General features: G+C 52.8%; 4 protein-coding genes across 4 annotated transcripts; 1 reads left to right on the top strand and 3 right to left on the bottom strand.

Moving 5' to 3' along the window:
• Positions 1-1667: 1667 nt before the first annotated feature.
• Positions 1668-3963, bottom strand: BBA_04711 (AMP-binding enzyme; the record flags this gene model as incomplete). The annotated part of the gene is made up of 3 exons (XM_008599808.1): positions 1668-2119; positions 2196-3503; positions 3591-3963. 3 exons carry the CDS (start codon positions 3961-3963, stop codon positions 1668-1670), a joined length of 2133 nt encoding a protein of 710 aa, XP_008598030.1.
• A 2352-nt stretch (positions 3964-6315) lies between these two features.
• BBA_04710 (Mmc protein) lies at positions 6316-6791 on the bottom strand (the record flags this gene model as incomplete). Its single annotated transcript, XM_008599807.1, has 2 exons — positions 6316-6487; positions 6553-6791. The coding sequence occupies 2 exons, from the start codon at positions 6789-6791 to the stop codon at positions 6316-6318; spliced, it is 411 nt and encodes a 136-aa protein (XP_008598029.1).
• Positions 6792-9806: 3015 nt separating this feature from the next.
• BBA_04709 (uncharacterized protein) lies at positions 9807-10879 on the bottom strand (the record flags this gene model as incomplete). Its single annotated transcript, XM_008599806.1, has 2 exons — positions 9807-10733; positions 10817-10879. 2 exons carry the CDS (start codon positions 10877-10879, stop codon positions 9807-9809), a joined length of 990 nt encoding a protein of 329 aa, XP_008598028.1.
• A 1937-nt stretch (positions 10880-12816) lies between these two features.
• On the top strand, positions 12817-15078 carry BBA_04708 (uncharacterized protein; the record flags this gene model as incomplete). Its single annotated transcript, XM_008599805.1, has 3 exons — positions 12817-12996; positions 13068-13204; positions 13269-15078. The coding sequence occupies 3 exons, from the start codon at positions 12817-12819 to the stop codon at positions 15076-15078; spliced, it is 2127 nt and encodes a 708-aa protein (XP_008598027.1).
• Between the last annotated feature and the right edge of the window lie 567 nt (positions 15079-15645).

Genomic DNA, 15645 nt, shown 5'->3' with positions numbered 1-15645 from the left:
AATGATGGCGCTCACTCCCAACCCCCTCCCCTTGTATCGCTTCACCCGCCCCCGCCCCTCGACCAGCATCGAAAGTACCAGTACGGAGTACTCAGTACTCCTTGTCCCCCTTCCAGACCACGCAAGTCCGCCCTTGTCCGACGTCGAACAAGGGGAGAGAAACCACGTACCTACTGGTACACAACAGGATACACAAAAGGATACACAACAGAGGTACACAAAAACAGGTCGCACGCCTGGCCTAGAACTTGCTTTCCCACCAACCAATAACCATTCGGCCCCCAAATGAAAAGGACATTATACAATCTACACCCGTCACAAGGCTTCATCTCTACGTACCACCCTTTTTTGTTCAACGTCATTGATTTGCCTTTTTTTGCCTTGGTTACCAACCCCCCCCCTCTCCCCCCTCCTCCTCTGGCCGCAAGACACACTGTCACACCGTGGCGTTTTCTGTTCACTCCTTGTTCTTTAAAATAAGAACGGGCGGGAGCTAATGCGCGTGATATAACTTTGGTCATTTCAAGAGATTTTGCCTCGCCGTTACACACACGAGAATGGAGGGAAAGGAATTGCGGGAAAGAATAGACAAATGACACAAAAAAAAGGCGCCACTGGGACGGGGTGGGAGTTTTTTGTGGCAAACGGGTATATGCTTGTTGCGGGCAAAAAAAGACAAGAAAGGGGAATCTTTGGTCAACAAAAAGATGGGCGGTATAGAAATGATTGGATGTGCCCTGCGGGAAGGAAGAAAAGAGTGTGTTGCACAGAGGGACGACACACTGCATACACCGCGTGTTGAGATTGCCTCGTTGTTGTCACTCCCGCTTCATCTCAAACAACAACCGAGATACAAAGTACAAGCGGGGAAAATGAATGAAATATATCATTAGAGTATCCGCATCGCCAATCTCCTCTATACCTGTCTGTGCTGCCTAGACGGTAATTGGTTTGACTGCCTCTATTCTTGTCGGTTCATTCTCCCTTTGTGGGAGAATGAACAAGGCCCCCATTTGAAGAAGCGGTATAGAAAAAAAAAAAAGAAAAGGAAAAAAAAAAGAAGAAGAAGAAAAGACTGCCTCGTTCCACAACTTTTACCCTCCTGCTGTGCCGCCGCCGCCGCCGCCTCGTTCCAAATCTCAGACAAGGTCGCTTTTTTTTGCGGGGGGAGGTGATGCAAAGCGCACGAAAGCAAAGCAACAATGGCAGCGCGCCCTTGCTTTTTGCCTTGCATAAGCCTAACCCCCCCTCCCCCCATAACCAGAATAACATGCTGTAGAACAGGATGATCAAGTCGGAGAATACGATGTCGCGGCATGATGGAGATAAGAGAGGCGGGGGGGGGGGGACATGTAACCGCTGCAGGGTCAACGGTGTTGTGCGCGCGCGCGCGTGGATGACTTGCCGCAACCTACTAGCGTTTGTTTGAATGGGTAATATGTATGGGTATGCATGGAAATACAAGGTCGAGGTAGAGGGGAGTTGGATGCTGGCTTTAAAGTTGGCCCTTGGATCAATGCATCATTGGGCTAATATAACAACTTGTTGGAGAAATCTATACTTGTAAATATTGATCATGTAATATTGTAAACTCATCCACCACCTTTCATCTCCTCTAAGCATCCTCTACATTGATTCCTCTCTCTCTCTCTCTCCCCACAACATCTCTACAGCTTCGCCTTGGCCTCAATCGCCTTGTGCTTGTGCCCCATGCTCTCAAAGTACTCCTTCACTTTACCCCTCGCCACCTCCACCGCCGCCGCGTCCTCGACCGTGCTCGGCACCGCCACCGGACGCTCAAACTCCCCGTGCACCGCATTCTCCGCCAGCTCCCGCAGCACCCGCCGCAGTGTCTTGCCCGACCGCGTCTTGGGTATCATGCCCCGGCCCTGGATGATGCCCCCGAGCGTCGCAATCGCGCCCACCTGCGTCCGCACCAGCGACTGGATCTCGGCCGTCACCTTGTCGGAGGGGATCGCCGAGGACATGTGCTCCGCGCCGGCGAACTCGGACAGCGTGATAAAGGCAAATGGCAGCTGGCCCTTGAGCGCGTCGGGGATGCCGACTACGCAACACTCGGCGACAAGTGGGTGCGACGACACGGCTTGTTCGATGCCGCCTGTTTTCTTCAAGTTAGCTCATGTTCTTTTTCTTTGAAGATCCTGGGTTTAGTCGGGTTGTGGGGGCTCAAATACCGCTGGAGAGGCGATGGGCGCTGACGTTGAGCACATCGTCGTTGCGGCTCATGACGTGCACGTAGCCTTCATCGTCAATCATGCCCGCGTCGCCCGTGTCCATCCACTTGCCGTCGAACCTCTTCAGATAGCTCTTGTAGTAGCGCGCCTCGTCCCCCCACAGCGTGCGAAACGCCGTCGGCGCCAGCGGCATCCCGAGTACAATATTGCCCATGCTCCCGCGCGCCACCTCCTCGCCGTCATCATTGACGACACGAATGTCAAAGCCCGGCATGGCCTTGCCGGCGCTGCCTGGCCTGATTGGCGGCGGCGGCGGCGGCGGCGGCGGGTGGTGCACGGGAGGTGGTGCGGTGGTGCTGCTGCTCTGGCGGTCGCGTCGCGCGGTATGCGGCGCGAGTGCGCGGCCCGTCATCGGCGACCCGACCTCGGTCGACCACCAGTTGTCAATGACGTGCGCGCCCGACGGCGCGGCGTACTTGTCAAACAGCGCCTGGTACATGGAGATGAGGCTGGGCTCGGAGCGCTCGCCCGCGAGGAACAGCGCTTTGAGCGAGCGCAGGCCGTCGCGCTCTCCCGCCTGCGTCAGGAACTTGTTGTCCGGGTCGTCGCGGCGGATGGCGCGCAGGGCGGTCGGCGCGGTGAACAGCGCATTCACCTTGTACTCGTCGACGAGGCGCCAAAACGACGAGGCGTCGGGCGTCCCGACCGGCTTGCCCTCGTAGAGCACCGTCGCGGCGCCCGCCAGCAGCGGCGCGTAGACAATGTACGAGTGGCCCACGACCCAGCCGATATCCGACGCCGTGCATATAACGTCCCCGGGGCCGTGGATGCCAAACAGGTAGCCGATGGAGAGATTCAAGCCGACGGCGTGCCCCGCCGCGTCGCGGCGCACGCCCTTGGGCGCGCCCGTCGTGCCGGACGTGTGAATCACGTACACGGCATCGCCGCTGCCCACCGGCACGCAGTCGGCCTTGACGCCGCGGTCCTTTGCGCTGCGCACCCACTTTTGCCACGACGACTGGCGCACGCGGTCCGTCTTTCCCCAGCGCAGCTCCTCGCGCTGCCAGATGATGGTGCGGCGCGGCTTGTGCGCGGCGAGGCGGACGGCCTCTTCCACGAGCGGCCGGTACGGGATCGGGGGCTTGGCGCCGTCGATGCCGCACGACGCCGTCAGGAGCAGTACCGGCCGGCAGGCGTCGATGCGCTGCGCGAGGGCGGTGCCCGCGAAGCCGCCAAAGACGACCGAGTGCACGGCGCCGAGGCGGTTAATCGCCAAGATGCCAATGATGGCGGCGGGAATCATGGGCACTGCCGCGCGCGGGTCAGCAAAAGTTTTTTTTTCCCTACCAGATCAAAGTAAAGCCCCCTCCTCCCCCGGATATCAAGGCGACTCACTGTACACCATGACGACGTCGCCCTTATTCACGCCTTCCTGGCGGAGTGCGCCCGCCAGCGTCTCGACTTCTTGGAGGAGCTGGCTGTAGGTATACCGCGTCTTGGTGTTTGTAACGGGGCTGTCGTAGTAAATGGCCACATTGTCGCCGCGGCCCGCGAGCACGTGCCGGTCGACGCAGTTGTAGCAGGTGGACAGCTCGCCGCCGGGGAACCACTCCCAGGAGGCGTGCGCCGTGCCGTCGGCGAGCGTCTTGTCGAGGGCGCGCAGCGTGGCGTCGGGCTGCCTGTGCCAGTGCAGGCGCGCGGCTTGACGGGCCCAAAAGACCTCGGGCTGCCGCAGGCTCTCCTGCAGGATCTCGTCCTGGATGTGCATTTCTCCTGGCGCGTGGTGCGGGCGTCGGCAGTCCCCCTTGCCTCTTTAGCGGATGTCCTGATTTTTTTTTTGCGCAGCCGGGTAGCTTGGTGTATCAAAGGGTCAATAGTCAAGGGGAAAAGAAAGATGAGTGATTGAGGAGACGGACGTGAAATGTTGATACACTGGGAATTTGATGAATGCTGGGTTATATCGGAGAGCTCGTGTGGGGGGGCTCGGCACATGGTCGCAGCCAATGAGGGCGTCCCGGTTCGTTTTGCGCGGCTATGATGGAGAGCTAGCCGGCAGATGTCTCCGCTTCTCCAGATGGGCTTCCATTTCCCCGGACGGAGGGCATCGGGGATGGGGGGAGTGCAAGGCTTGATGTTGTCATTCAACCAGTTGAACAGAGCTTTTCAGTCTCAGCATCTTTTGCTAGTGACAAGGCTCTTGGATCCAATTACTGTCAAAGGTGGTAGAGATGATTGTTTTGGGCTACGTTGGATGCTGGTCACAATACAGAAGTTGTGGATGCGATGTTTACAGTTTCGGAAGGTTTCCTTGATTCCGATATGCCACGGCTGTTTTTTCCTGCCCCTTGACTGGTTCTCCGGTGTGTAATGCCATGGCAGGGTATACTGAGATGCAGGCCTCTTGCTTTTAGTTTCCATAAGAACCGACTGGCTAAAGCCGTGTAAAACGATGCTCACGGAAAAAGGTCTAAAAGAGCGGTAAATCGAAAACATGAAAAATAACAGTAACCGGGACATGCGCTCCAAAGCTACGATACTCGGTTTTACGTCACGACGCTTCCGAGCACCCCATGAATCTAGTGATCGGAATACTAAATTCATCTACCGGGTAAGCAAATGGTTCCGCCGTGTTGCCTCTGCATCTAGCTGCTAATACATGTCCTTGCAGCTTCCTGAGAATTCAAGAATGAAAGGAAGAGAGAACCATTCCTTCGTTCAAATAGATGCCTGTTAACTCTACCAAGTCAGACTCACTAAAACCGATAGCCTCTATTCTCCCATTTTCTCAAGCACAAGCCGACAATCAGTTACATCACCATCGAGCAGGCACATTCTCCGCACTAGTTGGCAAAAATGCAATCGCCTAAAAAAAAAAAAGAAATAGAATTTTCAATCAAGCGGGGTTCTATCTGCCCGCCGATCTTATTTTAATTCTCTCGTACACTGGTCAATTGTGTGCGACGGCCACGCTGGCGAACCCCCGCCGCACGCTGGCAATGGGGGGCAGCCGTGGCTCTAGCGCCCAGCTCACCTTCACACTCCAACTAACTTATGCTGTTGGTAGCAATCACCCTTCATCTATGAAAGCAAGAGGCTTTGCAATACTATCCCTTTCCGACTCGTCATAAAAACCGAATCTTTAATCACAATCATGTCAATGTGCCCAACGACAAAGTTCTTTTTGTCTTGTTTGGGCACTGCCGAAAACCTTTTTTTTTTTTTGTAGGGCGCGATGGGCGCGACGGGCGCACAAGGCCGCCCCGTAATTGTTAATTTCCGGTGGTGCCCACCAAAAAAAGGCTTCGATTGGCTGCCCACGTTGGACAGCGGGCGCGTTCGTTTGATCTTGGGCTCTGTCGATTTTTTTTTAGTGGACAATTGGAGCAAAAGGGAACGCCGACGGTCCGAGATTGGGTCGAGATGGAGCCTCCCCAGACCCATTACAAATTCGGGCGGCATTGACCGTTTTTCTGCTCGGGCCGGGTCCATTACAAATTACATGGGGAATATTAGGCATGCTTGGAGATCAAAGGCACGAGCTCACACGGCAACAAGATCAAAGGCATACGAGCTCACGGTTCAAGACGTTGGGCCAAAACTGGCTTTTGCTGCCATGTAAATTTTAGGCAACAAAACTTGTCCAAATTTATAAAACACCCACAGAGTAAAACCCATAGCACCCCTAGAAGAGCGCAAGACATCCACGGGAAGCGAATCGGGGTAAAAATGACTTCGAATTATACTTGTCGAGACATAGGATGCTGCAAGAGGCAGGACAGTAACCCAATTTCTCCTAGGCTAGGAAACCATTTGATGATCCCGACCACAAAACAGACCGCACACACACATGTCTAGGTGGCAAATCCCATCCGAGCCGAGAAAAACAGAATATACAACTGAAGTGTCTGGAGCAAGCGTGGCCGGTATAATCCCCACAGCGGCAAGACCCCAAAGCGTAATTATGTACCAAATCCTGTCGTATGTCCATGTTGTAGCGCCAAGTACCCATTGCTACCAACTGTAGACCAAAATCTCTTCACCACATGGTGGCCGTGGACCCCAACTCAAACGAATGAAACCAAACGGTTGATGTCGACGGCGATTGACTCGATCATTCGATTTACAGAAGGGCAGCGACGAGGCCGACGAGACCGGCAAGGGCGGGGACGGCCTTGGCCGCACCAGCGGTGGGAGGGGCAGGGGCGCTGGGGGTAGGGTTGGCGGGGACGGTGCCGTTGGAGCTGGGGGCGGGAGCAGGAGCAGGTCCAGGAGGAGCGCCAGTGGGCTTGGGGCTGCAAGTTGTTAGGACATTTTCTTCTTCTTTGTATTTGTACCAATTTTGATGCTAGGTGCTTACCAGTTGTGGCAGACAACAGACGAGGTGACAGTGACCGGGCGGGTGATGGTGCAAGGGCACTCAGAGATGGTCAGAGTGGTGGGCGCGGTGACGGTGTACGTCTTGGTGCCGTGGGTGATTTGAGTAGCCTCGGGGCAGTAGGTGGTGTAGACATCAACGACCTCGGTGGTGACGGTAACGTTGGAGTGGGCAGTGGCACCAGCGGCGACGGCGAGGACGGCAGCGACGGAGAACTTCATGTTGTCGGTATTAGGTTTTTTGGGACGGGGAGTGTCGAAAATAGGGTTGATGGATGTTTTGATTAACGAGTGAAATTGACTAAAAAGTCAGGGTAATGGTATAGCAATGAATGAATGTGTGTGGGTGAAGAGGAGAAAAAGAAGACGGGTGTGGGAGGATTGGAGGAGGGCGTTCTTTATACGGGCGGCTAGTGGTAAGTAGGGGGTGGAGGTCTGGAGGTGAGGCAGGCGTTGTTGTTATTGTGGCAGTCACAAGAAGCTCAGCCAAAGACAAGCAACTTGTTGCCTGCAGGGCTGCAATGCCTACAATGGCCTGCAAAAAAGGAGCATTGAATTGCAGTGGATTAGAACTGGCATTGAGGCCCGCCGGACCGTTCAGCCAACAGGGGGCGCACTGGGGGCAGTGGACATGGGTGGATAGGGGTGGGTGGGCCCTTTCAGGCACGCGTGCCTTTTTACTGGCTGCCAATTTAGATGTGCGAGATTAGGTCTTTGTAGACTGGTGCTTGGCTTTTCCAATCATCCGTTCGGAGGAGTCGTGCTTTCCTGGGATAACGCGCCGAATCCGCCTAGATTTGCGCATGCATTTTTCACTCAAGATGATCTGTAATAATACTGATACCGCATATACCGCAGATGCCAAGCCGAAGCGGCGGTGGAGTGCGAACCGAACCGCACACCGGCTTGAACGCCAATCATGCACGCAGGAGGTCCTACTATTTACTGGTACCTGACTGACACTACCAGTGTTCACCGAGTCTCTGGCCCTTGACAATCGAGAATTGATACGATGTCGCATTCTCTAGATGGGCCGACAACGCGCGTCATGACTGGTACCTTTGCACATGAGAAATTGCAGTCAGCCAGTCCATTCGTATTAGCTAATGACAAGTTTTCTGCTCTTTTGCTTCCGAAACTCCATACCTATTCCTGTCGTTGATATGCCCCCCTAAATTATCCCCGTCCATCCGTGAAAATACCCGGTGCAAGAAAAAGACAAAGAGAAACACCCCACTTTTTTATGCAGGAACCAGCAAGGAGTGTCTCACTGACCACTCAACAGTCAAACAACCGACAAGTCACCTGAAAAACAGGTTGTTGACAAGTCACAAGAAAAACAAACAAGCAACAAGGAAAACAAGGCGCACAATATTATCGAGTATTTATCGCGCTACACGGGTACTTGTACGCGCACCTGTCACCCGAAACACGACGCTCGCGGCCGAGACATGATCAGCCTTGTCATTACGGATATCCGCTGTAAAGCCTGTCTGATGATCGTTCCCACATGCCCTGCACACTCCATCTTTTTCTGGCAGCCAAACACCATATGATTTTATTCAATTGTGGTTGTCTGGTATGTCTCTGTGTGGGAAAAAGAAGAAGAAGAAAAAAAAAAAAAAAAAAAAAAAAAGAGCTGTTGGTCCTCTACGGATTACGGAGGACTGATATTGCCTCGCCGCTATGGAGATTTCATGTTTGGCCGCCTCGAGCTCTCGACCTAGAACAAATCCAGTTACTCTTGTTCCTTTTTTTTTTTAATACAGTAAACACTCGCTACCTCTCCTCAGCTTCTTTCCCTCTCTCCTTTCTCAGCTTTCCCCTTTTCATGCATCTTTCAGCTTCTTCTCTCAAGCCTTTCTCTCAGCAGCCAGCCAAGGGCCCCACGACCTCCTCGTAGGCTCGCTACGCCCCTTGTACGTATCTCGAGATTACAGTAGACCAACCCACATCCATGCCTCGCAGCCTGAGGCCATGGCCGGTCGGTCTAATTTTACCAACCAAGAGCAATATCCGCAGTTTTGTTTTCTCCGGATTCCTCACCCCTGATGACCCCTCTGCAGAGATGGCGGCGTCAACCTGCTGCGCGCGTTTGAATCCCGTCGCCGTCTTCAATTGCCATGCCACTAGTTGAACAAGGAAAAAATGTCAACAAGAAAGAAAATTGATGCGACAAGACGGTAAAGTTGAAGATGGATATAGAGTGCCACTCTCTTTTCGCGATATCCTATCCTCAGCCCAAGTAACGCCACGCCGCAGCCATCTGCAAGCTATAAGCATACTGATGGGCGCGCCTCGGTCTAGACTTTATTAGACCGCTCTCATACCTATTTCAGTTGCCGCTCTCCCATCAACGCGGTTTGAGGCGCTCTTCCATGCGTCTCATCATTCCATCCACTCGCGCTTATTATTAACAGTACATTGTGATTTTCCCCATTTATATAATTGAATCTGTATTGTTGACGAATGCCAAGCTTCGACCTAGATTTGTGAGGGCTTCGAGGTTGCGCAGGCCACACTCTACCTTGTGCTCGCTTGATAGCCCTCGATTTTTCAACTGCATCTTCCGTAGCTTCTTGTTCTGCAGCTCCATCAGCAAACTCTTTTTCTACATCCTAAATTGTGACTCGGGAACATGCACAGTTCTGTGCAAGCGTCGGATTAGATCCCTACCCCCGATACCCTTGAGCAGAGAAAAGTCCACCATCACGATGAGGCTATCAGCTAACTATCTACGCTGTTCTACACCCACCACTAGCAAAGGACCCACCCAGAAAGGCCACTTTATTAGACAAGGCTGGAGTTGAGTTTCAAAGCCCCCACCGGGGGAAAGCAAAATAACTAAGGCCTTGCTTCCGACGGGTCAATTAATTCCTCCATGGTACTGGGAGCCTCGTGTGATCATACGGCTCTTAGCGGGTTATATGCAAATATTGTCAAACTGTAGCGTGATACGGGGTACACAATCAGACAGCAGGTTTAACGCCTCGTGATACAGTTTATAATTAGGCATCTAACCCTTTGGAAGATAACAAGGGAGGCGGCGTGTTTACAGATTCTCGAGCAAGTACATTAGAAGCTCACGGTGCAGACAAGCATTACTTTTCAACACTGATCATCTATTGCTAATTCGTGCCATGCACTGAACCAAGTATACATGGACACAATCTTTTGCCAGCGAGACAGAACGACAGAGTATTGCTCGGGTCTATATTCGTGCCAATCCTGACTGCCTTAAAAGAGCTTCTGTCCGGCGTACTTTTCGAGTCCCTTGCGCAGGCCCTCGAGCGCCTGCTTCTCCAGAGAACCCTGCACCTTGTCCATGAACCCGGACAAGTCCGTCGTGACGCTCTTCTGCGCCGCCTCGGCCGTCGAATTGAACAAAATCTCGCGCAGCGCCGCATTCTTGGTGACGTTTTGCGCCCACGTGAGAATGGTCTCCTTGACCGGCGCGACCAGGCCCTGAAACGTCTCCTCAAACGCCTTGACGTCCAGTCCGCGGGTCAAGAGGCAGGCGTTCTTGTCGCCCAGCCCTTGCTGCTGGCCGTGCTTCTCGCACCAGGCGATGCTGCCGAGGCACGGCTCCTCGTCGGCGCCGGGCTTGGAGCAGCCCTCGGAGTCGGGAAGCTGGAAGGAGGGCGTCTCGGGCTGCGCGGGCTGCGCGGATGGCTCGGGGCTGGCCGTGGGCGAAGGCTTTGGTGTTTCCTTGGGCGGGCTTGGGCCTTGCTCGGGCTGGTCGGCGGTGCCTTCCTTGGAGCGCTGCTCGAGACAGAGCTTCTCAAAGATGTCGAGGTCCATCTCCACGGCTTCCGCGACGAGGATTTCGTTTTCGATATGGGAGCACGCGTCTTCTGTCCCGAGACACTTTTCCGACTCGTCGCTGCAAGGAGCGTCGCTTCTGGGCAGCCACGGGGCCTTGCTCTGCGGCTTGGGACGAAGTTCCAGGCACTTTTCTTTGGAACCGTAGAGCTTGGCCCTGCCGCCATGGCTGCACCACGCGTCGGATCCCAGGCAGACCTCTTCCGTGTGTTGCTCGGCGCTCGTACATTCTGGAGAGTATACTATGTAGTAGGACAGCTTCTTGTCCTGGAAGCACTCTGGCGTCGTGCATGAGGCCTCAATGTCCTTGTTACTGCCTCCACTGGCCGGTTGATTGCCGTCCTGGATGATAGCTTGCATTAGTGGGTTTTTTTTGGGTTTACCTGTGGCATGGGAAAAAAGGCAGAAGAGGGAGATTCACTAACAGTCTGAGCAATGACATTGGAGACGAAAAGAGCCGTAGCAAAAAGATTGGATAATTTTGTCATCTTGGCAGGAATTTACACTGAAGATTCAGTCCTTGAAAAATTGGTCTGTACACTTGATGTGATGGTTCTTTTGAATCGGAATTGCCTTTCCCAAGAGAATGGGTAGCTTGTACTTATACTCTATTGCATCATGATTGCACAGCCTTGCCAAATTAGCTCGACGTAGTAGTAGCCGGATAATTCCGCAATTGATATCATTGTAGTACGAGTGGAGTGATAGATGTGCCTCGAGTCAGATGCACAGCAACCTTCATGGACAATGCTCAAGGTTGGCATGAAGGCTTGAACTACAGGCGGTGGCCCGTTCAACCCCGGCGGTGCTCATCTTGACGAGCATGCGTAGGTGAATTCAGCGATTTGTCTTATATCACGACGACTTTGGCGTAATGCTTTATTAACCGGCCCCAATTTTTTCAGCATTTATTCGATGTTAGCTCTGCTAAGTGACGTGAAACAAGGTACCGGTTGTGTACGAGGTTATGGCATAATTGGATGACTTGCATAACGTTTGACTCTTCACTCGTGGATACTGAGATGCAGCCATAAGGCTAGCCGATTACAGGGGATGCTGCATTGTCATGCCGTCTTTTTTTGGCTTGAGAAAGCAATTGCCGAGTTTGATAGCTTCCAACTGCATAGCCCTTTTGCATTATGTATCGCAGATGCATTGTGTTGTACAATGCTTTCTTGGCGCATCTTCTTGAATGCCCATCCGCTCCGCGGCCCGCGCGTCACAACCCTTATCGCCCTGCGATTTTATGCGGCTTTCAAGTATCGGTCTATCGGTGCAGTAGCAAAGGCCATCCCATCTACTAACTAGTCAGTTGCTCCATCGGCCCGAACTCCGTTTCAACCTCCATGTTCCCACAAAAGGTTCCCAGCCAGTCCTACGCGATCTGTTGACCGAGCCTTCGATGTCTATTCAGGCCAGTTTCTTTGAGAGAGCTTGTTTCCTTTGAAATTGAGATAGACCTGTATAAGTGACCTGAGGGTTGTTTTTTAGACTGTTTTATCCAGTTTATGCTCAGCGACCGGACCAAATGCATAAACGTATAAGACTCAAGCTACCTGGCCATAGCGGGCCTCCAAGCTCGAAACCGTCCATAACCTGCCTGAAAGTCAACACAGCCCCCAAAGGCTTTACTTTGTCTTGATAACTTATGATGGTGATGTCTTTATACTAGATCCTTGTCGAGCTAAGCATTCAGCACTACTTGATTGCCGTTCTAGCAAGCTCGGTACAGTGGCAAGATTTGAGTCACGAAGTTGCTTTGGACTTACTTCTCCATTGGCGCGTTCGTATGCGATACTGTGGTTCCTCTATAAGAGGTTGTAATAAATTGGCAGTTGAAGAAGCAACTTACAAGAAACGCCAACCCTATACTGGAGGCCGGCTTTTGAGCTTAGCGTTTGTAAGCTATTGGGGGGGAATGGCAATAGCATTAAAGTTCTTGTGGAACCAGGGCGTCGCCGCCGGCGGTAGGCCGAGTCTTGAAAGGATTGATAGCTGCAAGACGGAAAGCTCGAGTCGAGAACTGACTCGACTCAAGATACAGAGACAGCGTAGACAGCGTAGACAGCGTGGGAGCGTCTGTAATACCCGTCGGAAGTACAAGAGTACGACTGACTAGCAATTATGATGGCCGTAGCTGTGCTACAATGCAAGAAATGTGGTTCTTGCCTTGCTTATAGGGTTTATGCCAAGATGATGGACAAATTGGTATAATGCAGAATCATCAGGCTGATTCCAAGGACCGTGTAAGAAGCTCTCCAATGCTGTATGTATACCAGACCATCATTCAATACTTCTACAAATAGACCACTCTCCCCAATCCAAGGCATCTTCTTTTACTGGATCATCATCATTTCTTGATATCAAGTATCCAATCCTTCTTCAACGCTCTTTTTCAAATCGAGGGCTAGTAGCTTGCAAAGTCATGGCCATCCACAAGATCCTTTCATCACTTGTTGCCTTGACCCTTGTTGGGAATGGCCTCAGTGTTCCTACTTACACGGACATAACGCTCAAGCCGCTCACTCGAGATGAACCTATCGACGCCACTCTGTTGGAGAAGCGAGTCCAAGAAATCATTATTGGCTATAGACGCGTTGATCCGGTAAGTATTATCATTACCTTTTTCCTTGAATTTCATATCAAGAATTGCCAACTAATACCGCTGGATTGTAGGCCGAAGCCGAGATATACAAGAATGCAGGAAACACACTTACGCCTTCGGCTGGCAAAGGTGGCCTGCAACTTGGACAAGGAGTTTATACCTCTGACGAACTGGGTGCATGGGAGGGCGACAAAAACAAACCTTCAAAGTAATACTTTCCATCTACCCTCCGAGTCGAGAAAGACGGACTGACCAAAGGCGCTTTAAAACAGGAACTGTGTTATCCTCGCGAATGCTGAGACCTTTGAAAAGGTATCGAAAGCCTGGATTCCTCGGCCAAGCTGGTGGAGTGCTCCGTTGAACATGCGCCCTGAAAAGTATCTCAAGGGGCTGTCATTGGATCCCGCCAAGACGATCCGATTGGGTATCGTCGATGTCAAAGGCAAAGAGACGCTTCAAATGATGATCCCCAATGAGTTGCTCAACGACAAAGGTGGAGGCTTGGATCTCGTGGTCAACTGTGAGGACCCAGAGAAGAATCTGGAGCTGCCCACGCACAAAGTTGACTACAGCGAGTGGGCCAATGTTGTGGGAGAGAAATATGCTCCGGCTGAGTTGGAGGTTCAGAAGCTCCAAGAGCCGGCGGACCAGCTCCTCAAGGACTCGGACGCTGCTCGTGTCGAGGCCGAGAGCGCTGCCTCTGTCAAAGACGTGGAAGCTGCCAGCGCCAAAGCCGACACTGCCTTGAAAGCTCTGCAAGATATTGCTCAGCAGATGGTTGAATACGTAATCAAAAACAACGATTGGATGTACGTTGAGAACAACTTGAAGCCTTTTAGCTTCTACAACCAGGCACGAGCCAATCTCCTGTCGACTGCTTTGAAAGTGGACGAAAAGACGGTCGAGGACTACAAAGTCAAATTCGACGAGGCCGTGAAGGAACCAATTACTGGCAACGAGGCCGTTACCGAGGCGGAAAAGCTTTCAGCCAATATCAAGCAAGTGGTTGAAAAGGTGCAAAAGGATCTGGAAACCAAGACGGCTTTGAAGGACAAGGGGGACAGCACCCCGCCTCTTGAGCTCGGAAAGCTTGCCCGCCAAGATGTGACTGAGCTCAAGAAACTCGAGGCAAAGGTGCTAGAGTCGGAAGTTTCGGCCACGGAACAGAGTTTGAGCAAGTTGTCGGAAATTCAGAAGCAGGTGGAGGCACAGCTGGCAAATCTGCCGACCCCTCCCGAGACAGACCCCAATGACAAGGACAAGGAGGACAAGGGCGACAAGGATAAGGACAAGGAGGATAAGGATAAGACCAAGGAGACGGACAGTGGCAACAAGGAACCAGAGAAGGGACAAGAGGGTGACAAGGAAAAGGAAACCGGCAAGGAGACTGACAAGGAAAAGGAAACTGGCAAGGAGACTGACAAGGAAAAGGAAACTGGCAAGGAGACTGACAAGGAAAAAGAAACTGGCAGCAAAGACCCTGGCAGCAAGGACCCTGGCAGCAACCCGAGCGAGCAAAGCACAGAGGAGAGTAAAAAGGCCATCGAGGAACGCACAAAGGTTGCCCAAGATGTGGAAAAGAGCAGCGGCAGCAGCAGCTGGGTAGGCAAAGCCCTGGGCGGCGTCGCCGCGACCGCCACAACCCTGATTGGCGCTGGTGGCCTGTACCTTGCCGCCGTAGGCACCGCCGCGGGCGCTGGAGGTGCCGCGGGTGCCGGAGCAGGTGGCGCGCTGCTGACGGGCTCCGTTGCCGTTGGTGAGTTGACCCTTTCCGGCGCGTCCGTCTCCCTCGAAGTGTCCTCGGCCGAGGTGGCCGAGGTGCTGCAGGAGGTGGTGCCCGAGTACGCGGAAAAGGCCCTCAATACCGTCTCCAAGCTGCGCCCGGCCAAGCTGCCCAAGACGCCCGTCAGGATCCCGGTGCTGGCGCGCAAACGCCAGGAGGCAGGCGGCGGCGACGGCGATGAGTCGCCGGAGCTGAAGCGCTGGAGGGTCGCGGCGGTGGCGCTGCTTGCGAACCAGGCCATCAAGGATTCGCTTCTGGAGGCGTTTAACCAGGCCCAAAAGGAGATTGCAAGCAAGTAGGAGATTTGGCAAACCAAGTAGGAGACAGAGAAAAGCAGCGGATGATGGGGATACGAGCTGGTCAGGCCGGTAAGGCAGAAACGGGGCAAGATCGTCAGTACGCATGAATCAGTCGGTAGTCGCAGATAGTCGAGTTAGTTGCATGAAAGAATCATCGTTTGAAAGACGCAATGAGCTCCACTGGCGTTCCATTGATACCCGGAGACTGAAAATATGTGCTTATATGGAAGCATGCCATATTCGAGTACATGCAGAGGAATCATTATACTTTTGATTACAACGCTGGGAACACGCACCTCTCTCTCGGCCATGTATAGATAAACCACAATAAAAAGCAATTATATTCGGGGGAGTGTAATCTAAACTTGAAAACAGAACGGCATTTGATTTATACTTGGCATCATATACGGGGGGTGTAATCTAAACTTCAAAACATAACGGCATTTGATCTATACTTGGCATCACAAGGCCGGGAGACTTTTATTGCTCTCAAAACGTGACGTGGCTAAATCCTAAAACACCTCCCCCTAAAGTCTCAAATCTCACACTAGCTCAAGACAAATGACA

Source organism: Beauveria bassiana (genome assembly GCF_000280675.1).
Source record: "Beauveria bassiana ARSEF 2860 unplaced genomic scaffold BBA_S00011, whole genome shotgun sequence".
Taxonomy (NCBI): Eukaryota; Fungi; Ascomycota; class Sordariomycetes; order Hypocreales; family Cordycipitaceae; genus Beauveria; species Beauveria bassiana.
This window is presented reverse-complemented; position numbering and strand designations above follow the sequence as displayed.